Consider the following 21,302-nt stretch of genomic DNA (forward strand, 5'->3'; position numbering starts at 1 on the left):
GCCGCAGGCACAGCAAACACCGCTGGAGTTAAAGTGCTGGGTGACGGCGCGGACGGTGCCCGGGATGGGGACGGGAACAGGGACAGGGGCTGGCTGCAGGGACAGCCCCGTTGCACGGGGACATGGTAAGAAATAACGTTTCCCAGCAAGATGTGCCTGGTGGCACCATGGGAGCCCACGTCAGCGTGCAGCGTCCTGTGCGTGCTCAAGCCTGTGCCATCCCCCGGACAGAGCACAAGTGTGACACAGGGGGCTGTGATCGTGGGACAGCTCAGGGGCTTGGCACAGCAAGGACCACTCCAAGGATCTCCCCCTTCCAAAACCCTGCCTGTGTGCTGGGGAGCAACAGGCTCCCTTTCTTCACTGTGGCACATCCATGATCTCTAGCCTTCCAATTCTTGCCACTGGGGAAACTGAGGCACAGACTAGCATGTTGGAAGGGGTGAGCTGCCCATGGAGTGGGGGCATGAACCAGGTCTGTGCCCCCAGGCTCCTGCTGCCTCCAGTGGGCAGCCCTGCACTGGGCAAAGGGTCTGCCCACTCCCTGCCTGCACCCTGGGCAGCCGGGTGAGGCTTTAGGCTGAGAAATAAATCTTTTAAAATAAGCTTAAAAATATATATCTCTCTATAGATAGTTTCCCTTTGCAATAAATAAAGGTGGGGGTGCCCACCCTAGGCCTTGCCCATGGCATGCCAGGGCATAGCTGGCTCTGGGGTTGCCCCCTTATCGGAACAGGGGGCATCAGGGCACCCTGTTGGGGTACCCCAGCTCATGGCCTGGGATGGGTGGTCCCAGGAGGAGGTGATGGGGAGCAGGCAGTGACCCCACAAAGGGGGAACTGGCATGGCACTGAGTCCACCTTGCCAGCAGCTCCAGAAACAGAGGGGGGAGTTAGTGCTTCCATTTCTGGGGGGGCAACAAGCCCAGGGCAGGATAACCCCAAGCCCTGGGTGACGGGACACGGCACCAACGGTACAGCCTCAGGTGAGGGACGCGCGGGCACGGCATGGCCTGCACACAGCTTGCATAGAAGTGCCAGCCTGCCCTACCAAGCCCCGGTGCAGGGGGGCTGGTCCTCCTTGGCCAAGACCACTCTGGCGATTAGCAGCATGACACGGGTGACCCCGCTCTGCACCCTCCTGTGCCCGCGGGGTGCTGGGGAGATGCTCTGCCCAGGAACCAGCAATCTGCAGAGAGAGAGAGAGATTTGGGGATCAGTTGGGTCCCTCCACACCCACCTCGCACCCCCGAGCTGCCATGCACCAGCCCTGGGTAGGGCGTCCCCAGGCTCACCTAGCGCCAGGCACCTGCCCCGTGGTGTCCCATGTTCTGCATCTCAAAGGTGTCGGGCACAGCGGTGCCGCTGGTGCTGGGCTCGTCCAGGCAGTCCCGCTCGCTGCTGGTGAAGCCCTCAGGGCTGAAGCTGGGGTAGGAGCCAGGCAGTGTGGGGTGCAGAGCCACTGTCACTGATGCGGTGGCCGTGACGGTGGTGTAGCTGCCGGCAGGACCCTGCAGGTGGGTGCTGTAGGTGGGCAGGGCTGCGGGGGGGGCTGGCCGGGTGCCCGCTGGGCCGGGCTGCGGGGGATCTCGGGGCAGCGAGGTGCACGGCTCCCCAAAGGGCAGGGGGGCTGCAGGCTGAGGGCCAGAAGCCTCTTTCTTCCCCTGAACCTCCAGGCTGTCCTTGTAGGGCTTCAGCACCTGGAGGGGGAGCATAAAGCATGAGGGTCCCCAGTCATATTGAGCATCCCTCTGGCAACACCACCAGCCCCCATCCCGCAGCTCTATCCATGACCCTCTCCCTGGGGATGCACGGGAGCTGGCAATGCCACAAAGGGTAGAGACACTCACAGTGATGCGGGGGAAGCTGGGGTCCTTGCCAGCCTCCAGTAGGATGTGTGCTGGGGCAGGGGGCACAACGAAGGGTCCCCGTGGGCTGCCTGGCCCCACGCTCTCCGTGTCAGAAGGCTCAGGGAAGGTGGCGGGCCAGGCTGGAGCGCGCCGGACGTACAGTCCCCCAGGGCCCAGACATGGGGGTATTGACTCTGGTGGGGGTAGGCAGGGGCCACTATCCACCAGGGATGCCTGGGGAGAGAAGACATGTCAGACGAGCCAGGGACAGAGTATGGAGAAGTAGGGAATACGGGCTGATGCGAGGATGGGGATGTGGGTGATGCCAGGTGAAGCAGGGATGCGATCAGGGAGGTCATGGGTCAGGGAGGGATGGGGGAAGTTGTGTGTGGAATGAAGCAGGAACAAGGTCAGGTAGGTATGGGGAAAGTAGGATATGGGTCAGAGAAAGGATGAGGTAAAAGAGGGACGGTATAGGGCAAGGGATGGACTGAGGTGGGTTCAAGATGAGGTTGGGACTGGACAAGGCAAAGATGGATAAAGGGTGAAAGGTGGGCAGGGAGAGGGGCAAGGGGGGATGAAGAGACATGGGTACAGGGCTGGGGAGGATGAGGGAGAGGTGGGATGGAGGGGTCTTGTACCTCAGGAGGTGGCCCGATGACAGAGAGCAGCACAGGCAGCAGCACCAGCCCGTTGAGCAGCCCCAGCAGCGTCAGGATGGTCAGCACCGCAAAGAAGTACCTGAGGGGACCATAGGCACATGGGGTAAGCAGGCACAGCCATCATGAACCTCTCCCATCGCAAACATGGCTTGCCATGCCATGGCCCGTGGCCCTGCCATGTCTCCCCAGCCTCCAGGCAAGATGGAATGGCAGTCCCCAGCAAGATGTCCTCACCATCTACCCCACATCCCCACTGCCAGATGGGGGCTGCCACACCCACCAGCCCCCACTGCCAAAGCTCTTGTATGGCAGCACGTGGCTGATTTACCCTTTTTCAGTGCTCACCTCATGATGAAATCGAACTCGGAGCCAGCCAGCATGAGGACACCCAGGAGGGTGGAGACAGCACCATCCATCACAGGTGCAAAAGTGTGCTCCAGTGCTGCGGCTGAGCGCACGTTCCTGCTCCCCGCAGCCGTCAGGAAGCCCTGAGTGGGATGGAAATGTCATGCGGGGCTGTTCCCGTGTGCCACCCATGATGGGCCACCCATTAGCACACGGCCAAGGGGATGAGGGTGCCAGGGAGTGGGAAGTGGGATCAGCCTGTGCTCACCAGGGCCACGTGGACAGTAAACTCCACACCGATGCCCACCGAGGCAATGAGGATGACCACAGGGATGGCGCTCAGCTTGATGCCCATCAGCCCCATGATGCCAAACAATTCCACAGCAATCATGGCCAGGATGGAGACCTGGAGGGTGGTGAGGTCAATGAGAGATGGCTTTGATTGGCTGTCCCTTCTCCCTGGTAAGCCTGACCCTACTCCATATAGGGCAGCCTCACCTCAATGACCCTTTTCCCTCTATTTGGGGTGTCCCTCCGTCCCATCTTCTGGGGGTAGCCCTCACCCTGCTCTGCATGGATGTCATCAAACCCCTGCACACTACACACATTCCCATCATAACGGGTTCCCTGATCCCTCCAAGTGGCTCCCGCAACAACTGCCATCTCCATATGGGTGTTCCTGTCACACTCTTCTGCATGGATGTATCCAGGGTCCCCTGCTCTCTTCATCAATGATACAACTGATTCCTCCATTCAGGAATCTCCCACCCACTGCCACCCTCATATGGGCATCCCTTCCCCCCAGGGTGCCCCTGGCCACTCCATCACCCAATTCCCATGAAGCAGGTACCCAGGGCCACTCGGCAGGACGGGAGAAAGTCTGGATGCCCTGACCTCACCCCTCAGGACCATCCCCTGCATCAGGGTGCGTACTCACGATGATGCCGGCGGTCCAGGGGTTGAGCAGCAGCATGGCGCAGACGAGGAAGGTGCAGGCCAGCAGGATGCTGATGGCCAGCAGGAACCAGTGCCGCAGGCCGATGTACTGCTCCCAGAAGAGGAAGGGGTAGCCGCTGGGGTAGCTCAGCACGCCGTGGCGCTGGGCGGCCTCCTGGCAGATGGCCCGTACGCTCTCAATCGCCTCCACGAAGTCGGACGTGCGACGCAGCCCGCTCAGGTAGAAAGGGAACTGGGCGAACTCCAGTGGCTGGGCTGCTGGGACTGGTGAGGAGATCACAGGCAGTATGAGGGTGTGGGCAGTACGGGTGTACAGGCAGCACAAGAGCACCACAGTCACATCAGCTTGAGGGCAGCCTGGGCAGCCTGATGCCTGGCTGGCTACCACAGGTCTGGGGAGGGTGTAGGAACAGACTGGGGTCAAGGCGGAGGGCAGGGCATTTCTCTGCCTGTAGGATTTTTGTGCATTAGCGGGTTACTCTTTGCAGTGAGATGCTCATGGGCTGGAGCAGGGTTGCTAAGGGCATAGGGAATGCACAGTGGGATGCTCAGGGTGGGATGCAAGAGGACAAGGCTTAAGCATGGGGAAGCAAGGCAGTTTACCAGATGGGGTGAGGGATGTGAGGGGTTTCCCTTCAGGGTGAAAAGGTGTGGGGAGTGGGGTACTCTGCAGGTGGATGCCGGGGGCAGAGGGGGCCCTGGGGAGCCCACCATGCTCACTCACTTCGCAGGTTCTCGCCCGTGGTGTCGTACTTGTCATGAATCCACTCGGGGGGTGGGGGGTAGAAGTTGGCCTGGGAGGCAGCAAAGCCCAGGGGGTCGTTGCTGGCCCACACCGTCAGGCAGATGTAGAAGGTGTCGGGGGGGATGATGCCATTCTCGTCCACCAGTCGCCGCGTGGTCAGCTACAGGAGAGACCAGGAGTGGGCATGAGCTGGGCAGCTGGGGCAGAGACATCCCAGCCCAGTCAGCCCAGCCCTGCCACCACTCACCTGGTTGAAATTGAAGGGCTCCTTCTTGTTGCCAGTCTGGATGAGGAGCTTGTAGGCCAGTGCCCCATCCTCGGAGCCATTGCGGTAGCTGTCATGGGTGATGCGCCCGGCCTGCCAGTCCCTGTCGAAGGTGGCCTGGAGCCCTGGGGATGCAGAATGGGGAGTAAGCATCCCTGGGTACACACCACCCTGAACACCACCCCGTGTGACCAGGGAGTGTGGTGCCAGAGGGATGGGCACACAAAAACCCCAAGGCTCATCTTCCAGTGCTGGGCACCTCGGGACCATCCTCCCCAGGGCACTGCACACAAGGGAAGGCATTCCCAGGCCAGTGGGGAGCATGCAGGCTGAGGAGAGGACTATCAGACAGGGGAGGTCATGGAGAAGAGGCATGTCCCTCACCTCTCAGCCAGTCCTGGAAGTAATGGAGCCACATTTTAGGCAGGTCGCGGTTGCCCTCCCGCACCACGTACTTGACGGTGCTGAAGGCCTGGTGCAGACTCAGCAGGGCAGCCTGGGCACCCGGGTAGTGGAAGCCACCCTTAGTGACAATGAACATGTTGTAGAAGGAGAAGTACTTGAACTGGGCCGAGATGAAGGCGTGTGCCTTGGTGTCCCGTGGCACGATGTCCGTCAGGTAGAGGCCATCATGTACCATGGTGGTGCCATAGAGGCTCAGTCCTAGCAGTGCCAGGAACAGCACCACCACTACCACCTGTGGGGACAACAGGGGGTCAGGAAGGGTCCTGTGCCACCCACCCACCTTGAGTGGCACCACCAGGGTTGCCCCCCCCTCACCTTGGTCCGGGTTCGCAGAAGGAGTGGGGCGTACTTCTCCCGGGCGAAATCAGCGAGGCTCCAGCGGCAGAAGGGCAGGGGGACACACTCCCGGCCACCCTTGGCCTCATCCAGCTGGGACAGCAGATCCCGGGTGGAGCTGGATGGAGCGAAGACCTGCGAGCCCAAGGGATCAGTGTGGGGCAGGAGGATGGCAGGTGAGGTGCACACCTGGGAGGTGGGTGGCAGGACGGTGACAATGTGGTGGCCCGAGGGGTCACACCGGGTGAAGGCTTGCACAGTGGTGGTGATCTGGGTGCTGGTGGCCATGCCGGGGTGCCCATAAGGAGATGGATGGCAGGCATGGTTGTCGTTGGCGTCAGCAAGCTCTTGGGGCTGGATCTGGATGACCCTTGAGGAGCAAGGGCTGCATGGAGAGAGTGAAGGAGCAGAAAGAGAAGGGTGAGATATTTAGTCACCCTGTCTTCTTTAGGGACCTGTGGGGTCAGAGCCAGCCCAGCCAGCCCAGTGCCAGTACCTGTAGAAGCAGCAGAGGATGTCGAGCCGGCGTTTCTCCCGGCGGTGCAGGTCCAGGCTCAGGATAGCAGGGAAAACGAAGAGCACCATGGCGAAGTTGAACACAACAACCACTGCAGCCTGCAGGTATTGGGGGACACACGTCAGAGCAGGGTCTGGCCATCCCTTCCCATCCCCGGGAAAGGGACCGTGGCCCTACCTGGAGGGAGAAGGCGCGCAGGGCAGGGATGGGCACCAGGGCTGCCATGAAGAAGGCGATCATGTTGCTGACAGAGGTGAGAGCCACGCTGGTCCCCGTGCGCTTCAGACACTCACCCGTCCGCTCCTGCCGGGACAGAGAAGGGGTGATGAGAGGGACCATGGGGAGGCAGGAGGAGGCCGAGAAGGGCCTGGGCAGTGCTCAGTGCTCACCTTGAAGGGGATGTGCTGGCTCGTCTCGGTGAAGGCGTGAGCCAAGAGGAACATGTCATCCACCCCAATGCCGAGGGCCAGGAAGGGCAGGACCTGCCACAGAGCAGCTGGTGTGAGCAGAGGGACATGGCCACCACCTGAGAGGGGACTCGGCCACCCCTGAGCCCTCAGGGTCCCGCCCACCTCACAGTACCCAGCTCTTCCTCCAGCACATACCTGGGTGGTGGCTGCATTGAAGGAGATGCCCAGCAGTGAGCAAAGCCCCAGGCCAGAGGCGACGGAGAGAGCCACAAGCAGGACCCCAGCCAGGCCCACAGCCCCCTGGGACTTGGAGCAGTCCCACCGCAGCATGGTGACACAGGCATAGGCCAGCTGGAAGAGCACAGTGGGTTAGTGGGGACCTGGGGGCAGATGGAGGGATGGCAGAGGACAGAGAGAAGGGGCACACGTACCATGAGGAGGTAGCCCCCAGCCACCCGGATGACGCTGACGTCAGAGAAGGACTTCATGATGTCATTGAGCGTGGTGGTGGAGAAGGCATGGACACTCTGCGTGGCGTTGGGAGGGATGGAGTCCTGTGCCAACTGCCAGAGGTGCATCCCATTAGAGGAGTCAGGAGCCCCCCGCTCTACAGTACACCCACCCCAGAGTATTCAGAGTGTCAGCATCACCACTGACAGTCCCCAGGGATGCACTGGACTAAAACAGAGTAGTGCCAGAACCCGTGGCCACATGAAAACCTGAGCACAGAGGGATGCCATGCACAGGCTCACCCCTGCCCAGCCCCATGTAGGGGCTGTTCCCGGTGCTCACCTCCACGAATTTCCTCTGCCAGGCCTCCAGGATGGCTCCTGCCTTCTCCTCGCTCCAGCTGATATCATGGATCTCGTAGTCATCCTTGAAGTGCTCATAGAGCTGCCGGGGGCTCATGAGGAGGAACATGGTCTGCAGGGCCTCGGCGCTGGGGGACAGGCACGCACCTCGCTGGGACCAGCTGCAGCGCCCCAGGATGCAGGAATGGGTCCATCCCCCACCCCACGGCACCCATCCCCACCCCAGACACCCACGAGAGGACCCAGGCATCCTGCCTCCTTGCTCTGCCTTGCTCCAGAGTGCTGCCTTGCTCACCAGCCCCACACACCCACCAGCCTCTGAGACAGCCCCAGAGCCCCTACTGCAGCCAGGGCAGGTATCCTGCCCTGTGCCTGGGGATGCCCACACCACAGCAGCTCTTACCGTAGCAGCTTGCCCTGGGAGTCTTTGGTCGTGCCGCCTAAAATCAGCTCCTGCTGCCAGCGCATGAACTTCCTGGAGAAGCCGTGGCAGCCCCCCGAGAGTTCGGCCGGGATGTCGGGGCTCTGTGGGTGGAGGGGAGGTGTCAGGATTGTGAGGCAGGCAGGAGAGCAGTAAGCCCCCACACCCAAATCCTGGTGCTCATGGACTGTGACCCACCTGCTGGCTCTGCTTGTTGGGGGCACTGGAGGGACATTGGGGGTCCCGGGGGTCCAGGCAGGGCCGCTCCATGTAAGCCTGTCCCACCTCTGCCTTGTCTAGCAGCTCTTTGAAGCCTTCCAGGGATGTGAACTGCCCCAGCTCCTCCATCAGCTGCAGAGGATCCAGGTTGCTCCACTGGATGTCTGGGCGGCCCCTGGGCAGAGAGCAGCACTGGGGTCATGGGGGATGCCAAAACCCACACGCAGTACCACAACCACCACCGCCAGCCCATCCCAGGGGTGCTGTGGATGCCCTCACAGGCAGGATGCAGGGATGCAGATGAGCATCAGCTCCCAGCACGTCCCTTACCCCCTCCCGGGGCCGCCCGCGGAATCCCCCGTGCCCTGTGCGCCACAGCGGGCCATGCCCCGAGTCAAGTAGCGTGCCTGATCCTGTTAGTCCGGGACAAAGCGGGGGGAGCCGGCCCTGCTGCCTGGCCCCGCTTTGTGTGAGCAGTCAGGCCGATTACTGCCCGTGGGCTAACATCTTGATAGAGGGGAGCAGGCAGGCAATAGCTCCCGGCATCCCTTACAGCCCTTCCTGCCATTTTCCCCCAAGCTGGAGAGTTTGGGGCTCAGCAGAGGTCCTGGGGGCTCAGCACAGTACTGGGAGCTGGGCATGGAGTAGGTTCTTGGAGGTCCAGCAGGACTGCAGGGGACTTGGGTACCCAGGAAAAAGGTTTTTCCCATTGCCTGCAGATGCTCTGCTCCCTCCACCCCAGCCTGGGGAGCTGGGGGCCAGCTTCCAGCCTCACTCAGCTTCTTTTTTAAGACAGAAAGGACACACAAAAAAGCCAATAACCCAGCCCAGCGCTCCAAAGAGGGGAAGAAAAAGCCCCGAGCAAGTGTGGGCTCTGGGGAGAAACACAGCCTAATAATTCATGAAGGCTGGCTGGGCCAGAGCCGGCCGCTCGAGATTCCCACATACCAACCGGAGCTGCTGCTGCTTCCAAAGAGAGCCCCTTTTATCTGCTTTCGCTTGCTTCACTGAGCCAGGGCAAATCCTTTTGTCTTTCCATAGATTGCTGCTCTTTGTTCTCCCAGCTCCCACCCCGCTCACCCCTTGGCGTTAAAAAGGGGGACGAGTCCCCATGGGCCGGCCGCACTCAGCCGGGGTGCCCGCCCGGGCACCCGCTCCCTCGGCTGCTAGGAGAGATGAGTCCCGTGGCTGCTCCAGTGCCACCCTGCCTGCCACGGACCTCAGTCCCAGAACGCTGCCCAAGCCGGCAGACAATGCCACCAGCATCCCATCTGGCACGGCCGCCCCAGCCCCACCTGCTCCTGCTCTCGGCGGTTCCCCAGCCTGGGATGGGGAGAACCTGAGGTCCTGGGGGGGCAAAACCAGCCCCTAGTCCTGGCTGGGGAGGCTGCGGCCCCTTCCCCCTCCTCCCGTCCGCAGCAGCCTGAATAAGGCCACTATTTCATCTATTTGGCAAGGGGCAGCTTTCAGAGCAGCATTAGCATGAGAAAGCACGGGGCTGCGTTTGCTGACAATGCACAAGCCGCCCCAGCTCTCCCGGACAAACACACGCGTAAACAGAAGGAATGTGGGGGAGGCTCTCCCGGCCCAGCCCGGGGTCCCCAGCCCCACCACCACGCGAGGAGCTGGCTGGGAGTCGCTCGCCACCCAGCCCAGGGACTCCGTGCCCTCCGTGCCCCTGGGTGCAGCTCAGGAGTCTGGGTGCCCCCTCACAATCGTGACACACACGAGGTGCTGTCAGGGACAGGGGCAGCAGCCTCGAGGACCTGCCTGTGGCACAGCCACTGCCCCCCGTCCCCATCCCTGGCTGGTGGGAGAGCATGGCAGGGATGGGATGGGATGGGATGGGATGGGATGGGATGGGATGGGATGGGATGGGATGGGCAGTTCCTGCCTGTGGGCTGCAGCCCCCCTGCAGCAGTACAGCCCTAGCTGTGCCACCGAGGCCAGGCAGGGGAGGGAGGACAGGGACCTGTCCCCAGTGTTGACCCAGCGGGACAGCAATGATGGTGGGACCAACCTAGGGCTGAGCAGGACAAGCTGCATCAGCACTGAAGCACCTTGCAGCAGGCAGAGCCAAGCTGCAAAGGGAGGTCAAGCACAGCCCCTTGGCAGCATCCCCAGCTCCTGCTCCCACCCATGGCCCCCCCCAGCCCAGGACAGTTCCCCACACACACTCACGGGAGATAGGCTGAGCCTCCTTGCAGCTTGGAGCCTTCCCAGAAGCAGTCCAATGGTGTCAGGATCACACAGGGGAACAGCTTCTCTATCATCTGTACGGGGAGATGCGAGAGGTCAGCAGGAATGGATCAGACCCCCCAGTCTCCCCGCACCTTGCTGGGCTTTCCAAACCTGTGCCTTCCCACATCCAGCCAGCAGTGCCTTCACAGCACCTGGGGCTGACAAGCCCTGTCCCCAGCACAGCCCCTCCACTGCCATTCTTTGATGGGCTGATCCCGCGGGTCAACAGCCAGCCCCGGCGGAGCTCCAGAGGGCCATCCATGAGCAGCACTCACCCTCTCGATCATGCCATTCTCAATGATGGGGACACCCGACTTGTAGCAGATCTTGTTCAAATCCCACGATCTGGAAAGGCAGAAGGAGGAGCTGAGAACGGGCATATCCCGCAGGGGACACGGCAAAGGGTAGAGAGATGTGCAGAGCACGGCGGGGGTCCCCGTCCCCCATCTGGAGCCGGACTCACTTTCCGTACAGTGAGACTTGAACCTTGCTGGCGGCCAAGGCCGCCTCGAGGTGGAGCTGCAGGGCCTCCTGTGTCAGGATGTTATCACCATCCTTCTTCGGCGTCTGGATCAACATCTGGGAGGTGTAGACGGACTCCTCGCCCAACTTCTCCTTGGTGTAGCGCAGCTCCTGGCTCACCCGGCTGCCCGCTGTGGAGAGGACCATGACGTGCCCTGTCAGTGCCACGCCAGGCAGAGCCCCCACCTCACCAATGTGCCCTGCCCATCAGGATGCCCAGGGAATGGGACAGGCAGAATCAAAGCCGCAAAGCATGAGATGGTGCCATGATCACTCACAGGGGCTTCCTGCTGTTGGGTTCCCCAACTGCTGCATCCTCTGGGTGCTCACACCCAAGGAATCCAAACAGGGACCACCTCAGAACACACTGGATGAGGCATCCCCCTACCCAGCCCCAAAGCAGCTTGTTGGCTTTGCTTTCCCCAGAAAAAAAACCCACGGACAGATGGTTGGTGAAGCAGAGTGGACCCAACCTGTCCACTTCCACCGTGCTCTGTGGTGGGTGCTGCAGATGCCCAAAACCAGCCCACAAAACAGGAAATTAAACTGGGGGCACCGCAGCCCAGCCCAGCCCCTCCATGGCACCCCAAGGCAGGCAGGGAAGGAGCGTAGGGAGAGGCAGGCACCCCAAAGTCCCTGCAGGTGTAGGCTGCCCCAGCAGCGGTCTGGGGACAGGGGAGGGAGGTGGTGCTGGGGACATCGCTCTTCCCTGCCAAGTCTCTGGGATCTGTCCCCCTTTGGCAGCATGAGAGCTCTGAGCACAGCAGGGCCAAGGTTTCCAGCTGAAGCCACCGACTTCATTTGCGGCTGCCTCGGCGTGGAAGAGGAATCCCCTCCCAGCCAGCGTGGCTGGGGCTGGGACCAACCCTGCACGGTCTCTCGCATGGCTGAGCACCAGCCCAGGGACAGCTGTCCCCATCCCCTTCGAACGCAGGGCTCACATCCCTCCTGGCATAGCAAAGGGGAGGCAACACAGCCCAGAGGAGGGTGGGAAGTGGATCCTGAGACCCCCTCCCAAGTGCACCACTTGGCTGCTCTGCTCCAGCCTCCTGCCCAGGGTGGGAGGGATGCTGTCCTGGCACATCTGGGGTGTAGCCCCCATCCCAGTGCCACCCGCTGGGGTACCCCAGGATGCCCAGCGTGGGATGCTTCCCAAGGCAGTGCCGCTGGCAGGGGTGAGGCCAGCTCCTGCCCGGCCCCGGGAAAGCGAGGGGAGGTCACGATTCATCTGCACCAGGATGCTCCCTCAGCAAGGGGCGGGGGCCCCGGCGGGCCTGGCCCTCCGCCAGCACCGAGGAGGCCAGAGCGAGACCGCAAATAAGGAGCAGAATCTTCCCTTTTAATGACTTATTATATGGGTTGGTGTTTTGGTGGTTTTTTTTTTTTTCCCTGCTTTTTGGAAACGGGGAGGGCAAAGCATCTTTATTGTTCCTGGCTGGGCCAGGGAGCAGCTGGTGTCCATCAGATGCCAGTTGGGATAGAGGTTGTGCCAGGGACAGGGAGGGGGGGACATGGCCGCGGCTTTTGTGTGTGTGTCAGAGGGGACAGCAGCACCCAGGGCGAGGGGACGAGGACACGGGGAGGGTGGGTGTCGGGGGGTGGGGGGAAGTGGGACGCCCATCCCGTTCCCAGCAGGCTGGGAGGTCGGGCAGGAGGTGCGCCAAGCTGCTCTGATCTCAGCCATGCCACCCACGCCGAGCCCGGGCGGGAGGTGGGACACAGCGATGGGGGGGTGCCCGACGGCGCTGCTGCTCCCGGGGGATCATCCTGCTACGCCCTGCCCTGCCGGCATCTCCGCCCAGCCCGCCTGCGGGAGGAGCCACACATCTGCAAGCATGGCGTGGGGGCGAGCCCCCCGAAAAATTAAAGAGGAGGGGAAAAGAAAAAAAAAAAAAAAGAGAGAGAGAGAGAGAAAATAAAAAGTCGTCCCTTGTAATTAGTGTTAATTTGGAACAGGGCACTGCGAGCCGTCAGCAAGCTTCAAAGGCCGTGAGGAAGCCTCAAATTCCAACACCCTAATTAACCAAAGAGCAACATGAAAAGACAAGGCAGCGCACACAGGGCTGCCAAGGACACTTCAAACGGGCGCGCCCGCCGGCCGGCCAGCCCCGAGCGGGGCGAGACGCCCCACGCAGCCCCCCGGCCGGGCAGCGGGCTGGGGGGGCACCCCGATACCAACAATGAGCACGTTAATGAGGAACTGTATGTAAGGTCTTCCTTTTTGTTGTTGTTGTTGTGTTGGGTTTTTGTTGTTTTTGTTTTTGTTTTTTTTTAATTCCAATTAACAAAGGGAGCCCTTGGCTTTTTCATGCAAAGGGCTCTCTGGTTCCAATCAGGCGTCCGGTCCTGCTTACTAACAGCTTGCTCTGCTCCCCGGCAGGGTTTGGCTTCACTGCCCTGGACCCCCAGCTCCCACCAAAATCCAACTGCAGGGCTTGGGGGCAGGACAGTCCCCCGAGGCAGCAGCAGCCTCGCTGGGGTTGGGCATTGCTCCCACGCTGGGGGGGCTGTGGGTGCAGGCTCAGAGCAGTTCTGGCTGGACGGTGGATTGGGACCCTACACCCACTTGCACTCCGAACACCTGGGGTGCACAGCAGGCTCCTGCCGTGCCCAGCAGGGAGAGTGGATGCTGAGGATGGGACAGGGTCCCTGGCAGCGAGGGTGGCTGCGTGTGCGGCTGCCTCCCATCCACGGGCCATGCCGGGGGAGCCCTCTTCGTAATTACAGCATCCGCCACAAAATTATAGAGCAGGGCTGGAGCCTCCCTGCCCCCTTCCCGGCCACCCTGCCTGAGCCATTCCCCTGCCACTGCACCCCAAACCCTCCTGGCAAGGACCCGCAGCCACGGCACTGCAGCCAGCTCACCCTCACACAGTGGGACCAACTTGTGCCCCCAGCTGCTCCAGCCAAGACAGAGCCTCAGCCCCTGTGTTGTCCTCCTGCCCTGGGAGGGGTCTGATCCCAGCTCATTCCACATCTCTCCAGGGGTAGCCAGAACCTCTCAGACTCATCTCAGAGGGTTTGGGGTCAGCCCATGCCAGGTCCTGCTGCCCACAGTGCAGTTACGTGGCCCCCCCAGCCCGGGGCTGGCCCCCTTGCAGCCACCCCGCTAGTTGTGACAGCAAGGGGACCTCCCACGGTGCTTTCCCAGGGCAGGAGGTGAACAAACCCCGTAGTGCCCTGTCTCCAAGCACCCAAGGGTGGGGGGCAGCAGGCCGAGTGTGCCAGGGCAGCGTGTCTGGGTGGCACGGGGAGGGCAGTGGGTCCGGGCAGGCTGCCAGCCCCACACTGAGCCCTCCCTGCCTGGCAAGGCTGAGGGCAAGGGAGGGATGTGGGAGGTGCTGGGGACCACGGAGGGGTACCAGTGTCTCCCCAGGAAACACAGGCTGCAAAGACCACTCTGTCCCATCAGGCTGGGTAGAGGTCATGGTCAACAGCACTGCCACCACAGTGCAGGTGGCACCCAGGCACTGCCAGCATTGTCACCGCTTGAGTGACTTGGGTGGGACAGGATGACAGGGAGGGAACACTCCTGCCACACATTCTCGCTTGGCCCCCAAAATCAGGCCCAGTCCTTCTTGGTGTAATGGGGCTAGGGGATGTGACAACAAATGTTGTTGAGCTGCAGATTCAGCTGGTGCACAGGGGATGCTGCAGCCCTGACCCCAGCTGGGCCCACTAGCAAGGGACGTGATGAGCAGCTCCCTTTCTACAGCACAACATCCCAATGCTAGGGCTGGAAACCACCACAAAGGCACAGCTGGGAGTGGGGCAAGGTCAGGCTGAGATCCCCTGGGAAAAGCCATCCCATGGGGAACCCGTTTGCAGCACCCCCTGCTACAAGAGGCACCCACGGGGGCGATCGCAGACCGAGCACATCCCTGGCAGAGACGCCTGCCCTGGGCGATCAGAGCCCCATGCGCTTCGGAGGGATGCCAGAACCACCCTGAGCTCCAGCACTGCCCCGCATCCCGGCGGGAGGGGGTCCCGAGGCACCGCCCCAAGCATCCTCCGGCCGCAGCTTCCCCGTGCTGAGCGGCGTGCAAGCCGGAGGCCACCTTCAAAGTGTTGTGGGGCGGATTAGCTGGATTAGGGAGGCAGTGAAAGGACCCATGCTGCTCCGGAGGAAGTCTCGCCCAGGGCACACTGAAAGAGCCATTTTTACCTGTCCCGGCCGCTACCGCCAGCCTCGCCAAAAGCCCGGCGGCCCCATCCTGTCAAAACACGTCCTCCCGGCCCATTCACCCCGCGGCTGCTCCCGGGAAGGGGGGCAGCTGCGTGGCAGATGGGTGCCCCCAGCAGCACCGAGGGGCTCGCCGCTGCCCCAGCACCTCCAGCGAAACGCAGCCCCACCGAAGGGGCTCGCAGCTCAGGCAAGAGGGGCGGCAGAAGACGGGGATGCCTTCAAAAAGCCAGCGGCGGAGGGGCTGAAAGGGCCCGTTTGGGGCCAGCTCCCCAGCCGCCGGCCCCGGCCGAACTCTTTTGTTTAACGGCAAAGCTAAATTAATGTCTTTATTACCCCAAATCGGGGGGCGGCGGTTCCCAGCACAGGGAGGGGGGCAGCCGGGAGCTCGCACCGCCCCGGCCAGCGCCGAGGGGACAGCGCGACCCCCGAAAAAGAGAGAGGGGGAAAAAAAAAAGGGGAGGGGGGAGAGGGGATTCAGTTGGGAACTATTCACCGCTAAGACTCCTGTCAGCATTGACATAAATTTCCACTGGTGTTGGCATTTAGGCATTTGCCATTTCCATATGTATAGGGCTGCCTGTACTAATTATGCTAATCACCCCCTCTGTTGGCTGCTGTGAAAAATGGCCACATTAGGCACTCCACTGCTTGCTAATGTCACTTAATGTGTGGTTGAAACATACATTCATCCCCCTCTGAATGGTGAAATTTTTCCACATTGCTGGCTTCATTCAGGCAAGAAATGAATTTTTTGAACTCAGACCACTTTTCCAGGCCCGAGGGAGAGGCAGATAATAAAACCCTCTTCTTGGGCCCTGGCGCTGCCCCCTCCCAGCCGCCAAATAACATTTAAAACACACAAAAAAAGAGCCCGTTCCCTAAGTCCGTAGATATGTCCAAGTTAAAAAAACATATATATATAAAAAAAAGAAAAAAAAACTTTCTAGGAAATAGAAAAATATATAAGTTGAAAAGGAAAGCAAAATGGATAGGGGCAGATAAGCCACAGCCATCTGTAAAGTCTTCCAGTCTCTTTGGGTTAATTAGCAAAATTTTCCAGCCCAAAAAAGCTGACCAAGCTGTCAAGGAAGGGAAAAGGAAGAGCAAGAGGTTTTGCGCTCACCTCCCAAAGATAAATAAATAAAGGTGAACTGCCTGGACCCCATCTTCTGGCAGGTGGGGGGCTACTGGGTGAGCCTCCTTCCCCCCCCTCCCTTCTCGAGAAGAAAGGTTCTTTCAGAGCCAGAGGGGAGAGCCAGGCAGGCAAGTTTTTGGGATAACAGGGACCTCAGCACTTCATGGCAGCAACACCCCAGCTGCTCCTCGCTCCCCAAGCCCCCGGGGATGGGGGCACAGTGTCCCCACAGATACCCAGACCCTGCAAACAGACAGGACAGCGGGGTGCTGAAGGGAAAATCCCACCAGGCCAGGCAAGACAGTCCCCAGGCACCCTGGGCTGTCCCTTGCCTTCCCGGAGAGCAACACCTCTGTCACCCCACTCCAAGAGAAATGGGGACCCTCCTCCCCAGGACACCCATCTGGTGACAGAGCAGGGACATGGCAGCCCAGGAGCCACCCCACAGGAGTGAAGCTGGCTCTGGCCAGGTCCCAGCAGGCATCTTGCTGCCCCAGACACGGGGACAAACTGCCATCAGAGCCCCCCAGCCCATCACCTCCAGCCACACACAGCCCCCCAGCTTCACCCGCTCCTTCCTCAGCCCCTGCACAAACATCCCACCCCACAAACCCACCCAGCCAGCAACGAGACCACCCACCTCTCTGTGTGCCCACCCAGGAACGGCTGTGGCATCCCTCTCACCCCCACTGCTGCTGCCCCACACCCCTCCACGGGACCCACCCAGCACAGTGGGGACAGAGGCTGGGAGGAGAGGCCACACAGACAGTGCTGAGGGCGTTCAACCCCGTCCTTGGCTTTCTGTCGGGGCCTTCCCATTCCCTGTGCCCCTCTCTCTGCAAACAGAGTCAGCCTGCACCTCCTCTCCGTCCTGGCCTGCCGCGGGGGGAGCTCCAGGCTGCATCCCAGCCCTGTCCTGGGTGCACAGGAACTGATGCCCTGCGCCAAGAACTGCTGCAGAGGTCAAGGAAGGACAGAAGCCACTGCCAAGAGGGTTGGGGGTGTCTCAGCTTTGTGCCCCAAGATGAGAACAAGAGAGCAAATTCCCCTCACCCCCATAAGATGCGTCCTATTTCATCCCACCAGCATACTCGGGCTGTCCATGACCCCTCCAGAAAAGGGACAGGGTCTTCTCCAGGGAGACTCAGCAGCTCTTTGAGAGGGCGACGGCTGTGCGGGGCGCTTGGCTGTTCCGGTTAGGAATTAACCCGGCCTTCCTTTGAACCAGCCCTCGGCGCTATAAATCAGGCAGACCCATTCACCACCCAGGGCTCTGCCTGCCCAGAGCTCGCCTCCCCGGCCCCTTGGCCCTAAAGACGCCCTGGGAGAGCCAGGAACAGCTGCCAGGTGTCCAGAGGTAACTCAACACTCGCCGCTAGCCGGGATTGCAGAGCCTCCGAGTGGCTAATTGCTTCGGAGGAGCCTAATTGAACATTTCCACAGTCGAGTCCAATTTATGGGGTGACACAGCCTCCTTCCATCTCCCAAACAGGGATACAGGTCAGGCATAACCCCAGAACACCACAAGAACCCCTCAGCCAGCCCCCTGGTCTAAGGGCATTCCCAGAATTGGGACAGGGGACCCTCTGTTTTCCCACTAGCGACCAGGATCACAGCCGAGGCTCAGGAGGACATACCATCAGCATGGCCCGAGTGCTGACCCCAGTCATGGGGCCAAAGCAGGGCTGCCCACCCTATTCTCCTGTTTGGGGAGGAGGGGGATGGCACAGCAGCATCATGCTCCCATGGGAAGCAGCTCCCTTCCCTCCCCTGCTCAGCAGGATCCCAGCTCCCAGAGAGCTGAGCTCAGCCTGCAGTGGGGACTGCCTGGCACAGGGTCACACGCTGCTCCTGCAGCGCTGGGACCTCACCTGGGCAGGGTGGTTTGCGGGTCGGAGCATCACCACCCGCATCCCTCAGCCTGGCTAGGCAGAGGCAGGGGGTCGGGTGCAGTCACCAGAGGCTTCCTGGAACCTTAAACCACCCTGCCCCTGAGCTGGGACCCACTGGGCTAGCATGATGGGCCGGGGATTCTCTGCACACACACCCTCCCCTCAGACACCCTACAGCACTGCCCCAGGGCTGGGACGAACCACAGTCCCACAAACATCTCACAGACCCAGAGGAGGCAGGAGCTCCGGTGCCCAGCACCCTGGGGATCCCAAACACTTGGGATACCAACTTTTGCCAGCCAAGGAGCAAGAACTGCGCTGCTTCAGCCTGCCACACTGGTACCAGGCTCTCTGCAGAGGACACACACTCCAACCCTGCCACACACGTGGGAACGTGAGAAAGTAGCGGCTGAGAAAAATCCCAAAGCAGCTTCAAGTGCTCTGGATGCAACCACAGAGTCTGGGCAATTGTGTTCCACTCTCCAGGGGCATCTCAGGCTCTCCTGTCCCCGATAATGCCCATCCCACACCAGCAGGATGGGGTGCAGTGATCAGGGCTGGCCATATGCGGGGGATGCTTTGATCTTGCCAGAAAATGCAGAAGCTGAGGCTGGCGGTGAGGCAGGGACCTACAGCTGGTTATGGGGAAGGGAGGCAGCCCCACAGCTGACACACGAGACTGAAAGTGTCACCACAAGCCTTCCTTCCACATCCTGACCCCCGCATGCCACCCCATGGGACTGAAGCCATCTCAGACACATCGCCACTGGTGGTCGCAGGTTGTGCCAACGCCTGAGGACGCTGGGGCTCTGCCACCCAGGAGCGAGGCACGGAGGGGTCTGCCCCAAGAGCACACTCTCGGGGGAAGAGCCCTCCCAGGAAGAACAAGGGGGGCTCTGAGTAGCACCCTTGGCCTTGCACATCGTCCTCAGGCAGGCAGCACAGACCCAGAGCGGGGGCTGAGCGCAGACCCGGTGCCCCCATTGCCCAGGAAGGGGCACGATGCCCCACGTCAGCGCTGTTTCACCACGGAGTAAAAAAAAAAAAAAAAAAAAATAATCCAACTCCTGACACTGAAGAAGATGAGAAGCCATGAGAAAGAGAAGGTTCCTGAGAGAGGCCCCCGGCACCCACATTACAGCCAGACCGCAGTGTGGGGGAAATCCCCCAAGAGCAGCCGCAGTTGCTGCTGGCTGTGCCCGTGCGAGCAGGGAAGCACAGCGGGGCACAGGAAAAGCCGGGTTTCTGGGCGCTTCCAGCCGTCCCCAGGCTTGGCCCCTTCCCCATCCCGCTCTCCACCCTGATGTGCCGCAAGTCCCATTCCCCTTAACAGGAACAACCACAGCCGCTTTCCTGGCCACAGTTCTACAAAACGCTGACTCCTTGCTACCCCAAAAGCACAATAAAAATTCAATGGAGCCGGAGCCACGACCCAGAGTGAGGGAACCACGGAGGGAGCACGTCCCTCCTTCAGCAGCCACAGCTCAGGCGCTGGCTGGACCGGGAGGTATCACTGGATTTCTCTGCTACGTGTTGCAGTGGAAGGGGGTGATGGAGACGAGAACTGGGGAGGGGGGACAAACATCCCTGGGGAGTGGGGAGCAGGTGGGAGAGCCGGGCATTCCTGGGCAGGGGTCCGTGCGTGCATCTGTGTGCAAGCAGCCAGGGGGGAAAGCGCTTTTTTTAAAAAAAAAAAAAAAAAAAAAAAAAAAAAAAAAAAAAAAAAAAAAAAAAAGGGGGTGGGAGAGCAAAGTTGCTTCTATTGTTGAACCAAATCCAAGAGTAGCTGAGGACCACACAGGGAGCGGGGCGTGGGGGAGGAGGCAGCGCTCCCGCACAAAGATGGCTGACACCCCTCCGCTGAGCAACATCTGCCCCTGCACAGCACCCCGCGGGGACCCCCGCCCGGGGATCCTCCGGCCGCGCCCGGCGGCACGGACGGGGCTGCGATTCGGGGTGCTGCCCCCCCGGGGGCCCCCCAAAGGCGAAGGGAGGCGCAGGAAAAGCAAATCCCAGACCCGTGAAGCAGGGCTGCAGGGATCGGGGAGAGAAAATCCACGCTGGAGTTATTAATAACAAAGGAGGGGGATCAGCCGCTTCCACTCGGAAACGGGGATTTGCTCCCGCCTGACCCTGCCCGCGCTCCCGTTCCCCCCGGGCCGGGGTCCCGGGCCGGGACTGGCGGCTCCGGCTCGGCCCCGGTGCGGGGCTGCGGCCGTGCCGGGGGGTTCTTCCCACCAAGAAGGGGGTGTCCAGCTCCATCCCCGTCGCACGTGTCAGCACCTTCGCGCGGGGACCCCCGTCGGGACACGCGTGGGGGTCCCTCTTCAACCCAGCACCCGCGCACGGCGCAGCCCGAGCGGCCGCGCAGACGGGACCCGGCTCGTGGGCACCCACGGCCCCGTCCTCCGCGGCCCCGGTGACGGGACGCCCGGCGGCGGCATCCTCCTCTTCCTCGTCCCGCCCCGCTCCCGCGCTGTCACCTGCCTCCCGGCCGGCCCCGCACTCCGCGCCGCGCGTGGGGGACAAAGCCGCGGCCGGGAGCGGGACCGGGGCCGCTCCCACGGGCGGCCGAGCCCGCAGGGCCGCGCTTACCTTCCACCCAGAGGTGCTCGATGTCGGTCTCGATGGAGGCCACCCGTAGTCCCACGGCCAGCGCCCCGAACACCAGCAGCCCCACGAAGAGCACCTTCCCGCAGTGCCGCTGGATCCGGCAACCCAGGGCGAAGAGCAGCGCCTGAAAGCGGGCCCGCAGCCACAGCGGGGTCCTCTGGCCCACGGCCCTGCCCTGCGGAGGGGGCGAGGATCGGGTCAGCCCGGGAGAGGAGAGGGGAGAGCCCCTGCCTGGGGAAGGGGACCCGCAGCGGGGCGGGATGCCCGCGGCCGCGGCACTCGGCTTCGGAGCGAAACCGCGAGAGCCGGAGGTTCCCCGAGCCGGGGAACACGGGGGTCCCCGCGCCCGCCCGGCCCGCCCCGGACTCCTCCGCGCTCTCCGAACTCCCCTGCCCGGCCCGCAGCCCCCGGCAGAGCGGGCGATGCTCGCCCCTCACTCACCTCGGGCAGCGGCTTGCGGCGGGCGGCGCGGAGCGGCGGCGGCGCGGCGCGGGGGGGCTCGGCCGGCATGGCGGGCCCCGCCGCGGGGGGGAGCGCGGCGGCGGCGGCACCGGGGCACCGGCACGGCCCGCGCCCGGGGCTGCCCCACGCCTCCGGCACCGGCTGCCCCCACAGACAGCCCCGGGGATGGGCGTCCCCCCTGTAAGCGTCCCCCACGGTGGGTACGCAGCCCCCCGCCAGAGCTGTTCCCCCGAGGATGGGCACCCGAC

General features: G+C 62.1%; 1 protein-coding gene across 1 annotated transcript; it reads right to left on the reverse strand.

The window, feature by feature from the left end:
• Positions 1 to 640: 640 nt before the first annotated feature.
• Positions 641 to 21,102, reverse strand: PTCH2 (patched 2). The gene is made up of 24 exons (XM_041483249.1): positions 21,034 to 21,102; positions 20,575 to 20,767; positions 10,708 to 10,897; positions 10,520 to 10,589; positions 10,185 to 10,276; positions 7,983 to 8,178; positions 7,767 to 7,888; positions 7,344 to 7,491; positions 6,983 to 7,114; positions 6,747 to 6,902; positions 6,531 to 6,623; positions 6,319 to 6,444; positions 6,121 to 6,239; positions 5,604 to 6,009; positions 5,208 to 5,520; positions 4,806 to 4,948; positions 4,538 to 4,718; positions 3,794 to 4,077; positions 3,125 to 3,262; positions 2,857 to 2,999; positions 2,491 to 2,590; positions 1,850 to 2,083; positions 1,295 to 1,699; positions 641 to 1,188 (listed from the first exon to the last, which is right to left on the reverse strand). Exons 1-23 carry the CDS (start codon positions 21,100 to 21,102, stop codon positions 1,295 to 1,297), a joined length of 4,053 nt encoding a protein of 1,350 aa, XP_041339183.1. The 3' UTR covers positions 641 to 1,188.
• Positions 21,103 to 21,302: the final 200 nt, after the last annotated feature.

The sequence above is a fragment of the Pyrgilauda ruficollis genome, unplaced genomic scaffold, assembly GCF_017590135.1.
Source record: "Pyrgilauda ruficollis isolate IOZ18807 unplaced genomic scaffold, ASM1759013v1 scaffold6, whole genome shotgun sequence".
Lineage (NCBI taxonomy): Eukaryota > Metazoa > Chordata > Aves > Passeriformes > Passeridae > Pyrgilauda > Pyrgilauda ruficollis.

Excerpts from the sequence above, each read along its gene's own strand:
- PTCH2 (XM_041483249.1), bottom strand. The coding sequence starts at position 21,102 with ATGCCGGCCGAGCCCCCCCGCGCCGCGCCGCCGCCGCTCCGCGCCGCC. Across the intron at positions 6,445-6,530 it reads GCCAGCACATCCCCTTCAAG|GAGCGGACGGGTGAGTGTCT; the intron begins GTGAGCACTGAG and ends CTGTCCCGGCAG. Across the intron at positions 2,591-2,856 it reads GAGTTCGATTTCATCATGAG|GTACTTCTTTGCGGTGCTGA; the intron begins GTGAGCACTGAA and ends TGGTCCCCTCAG.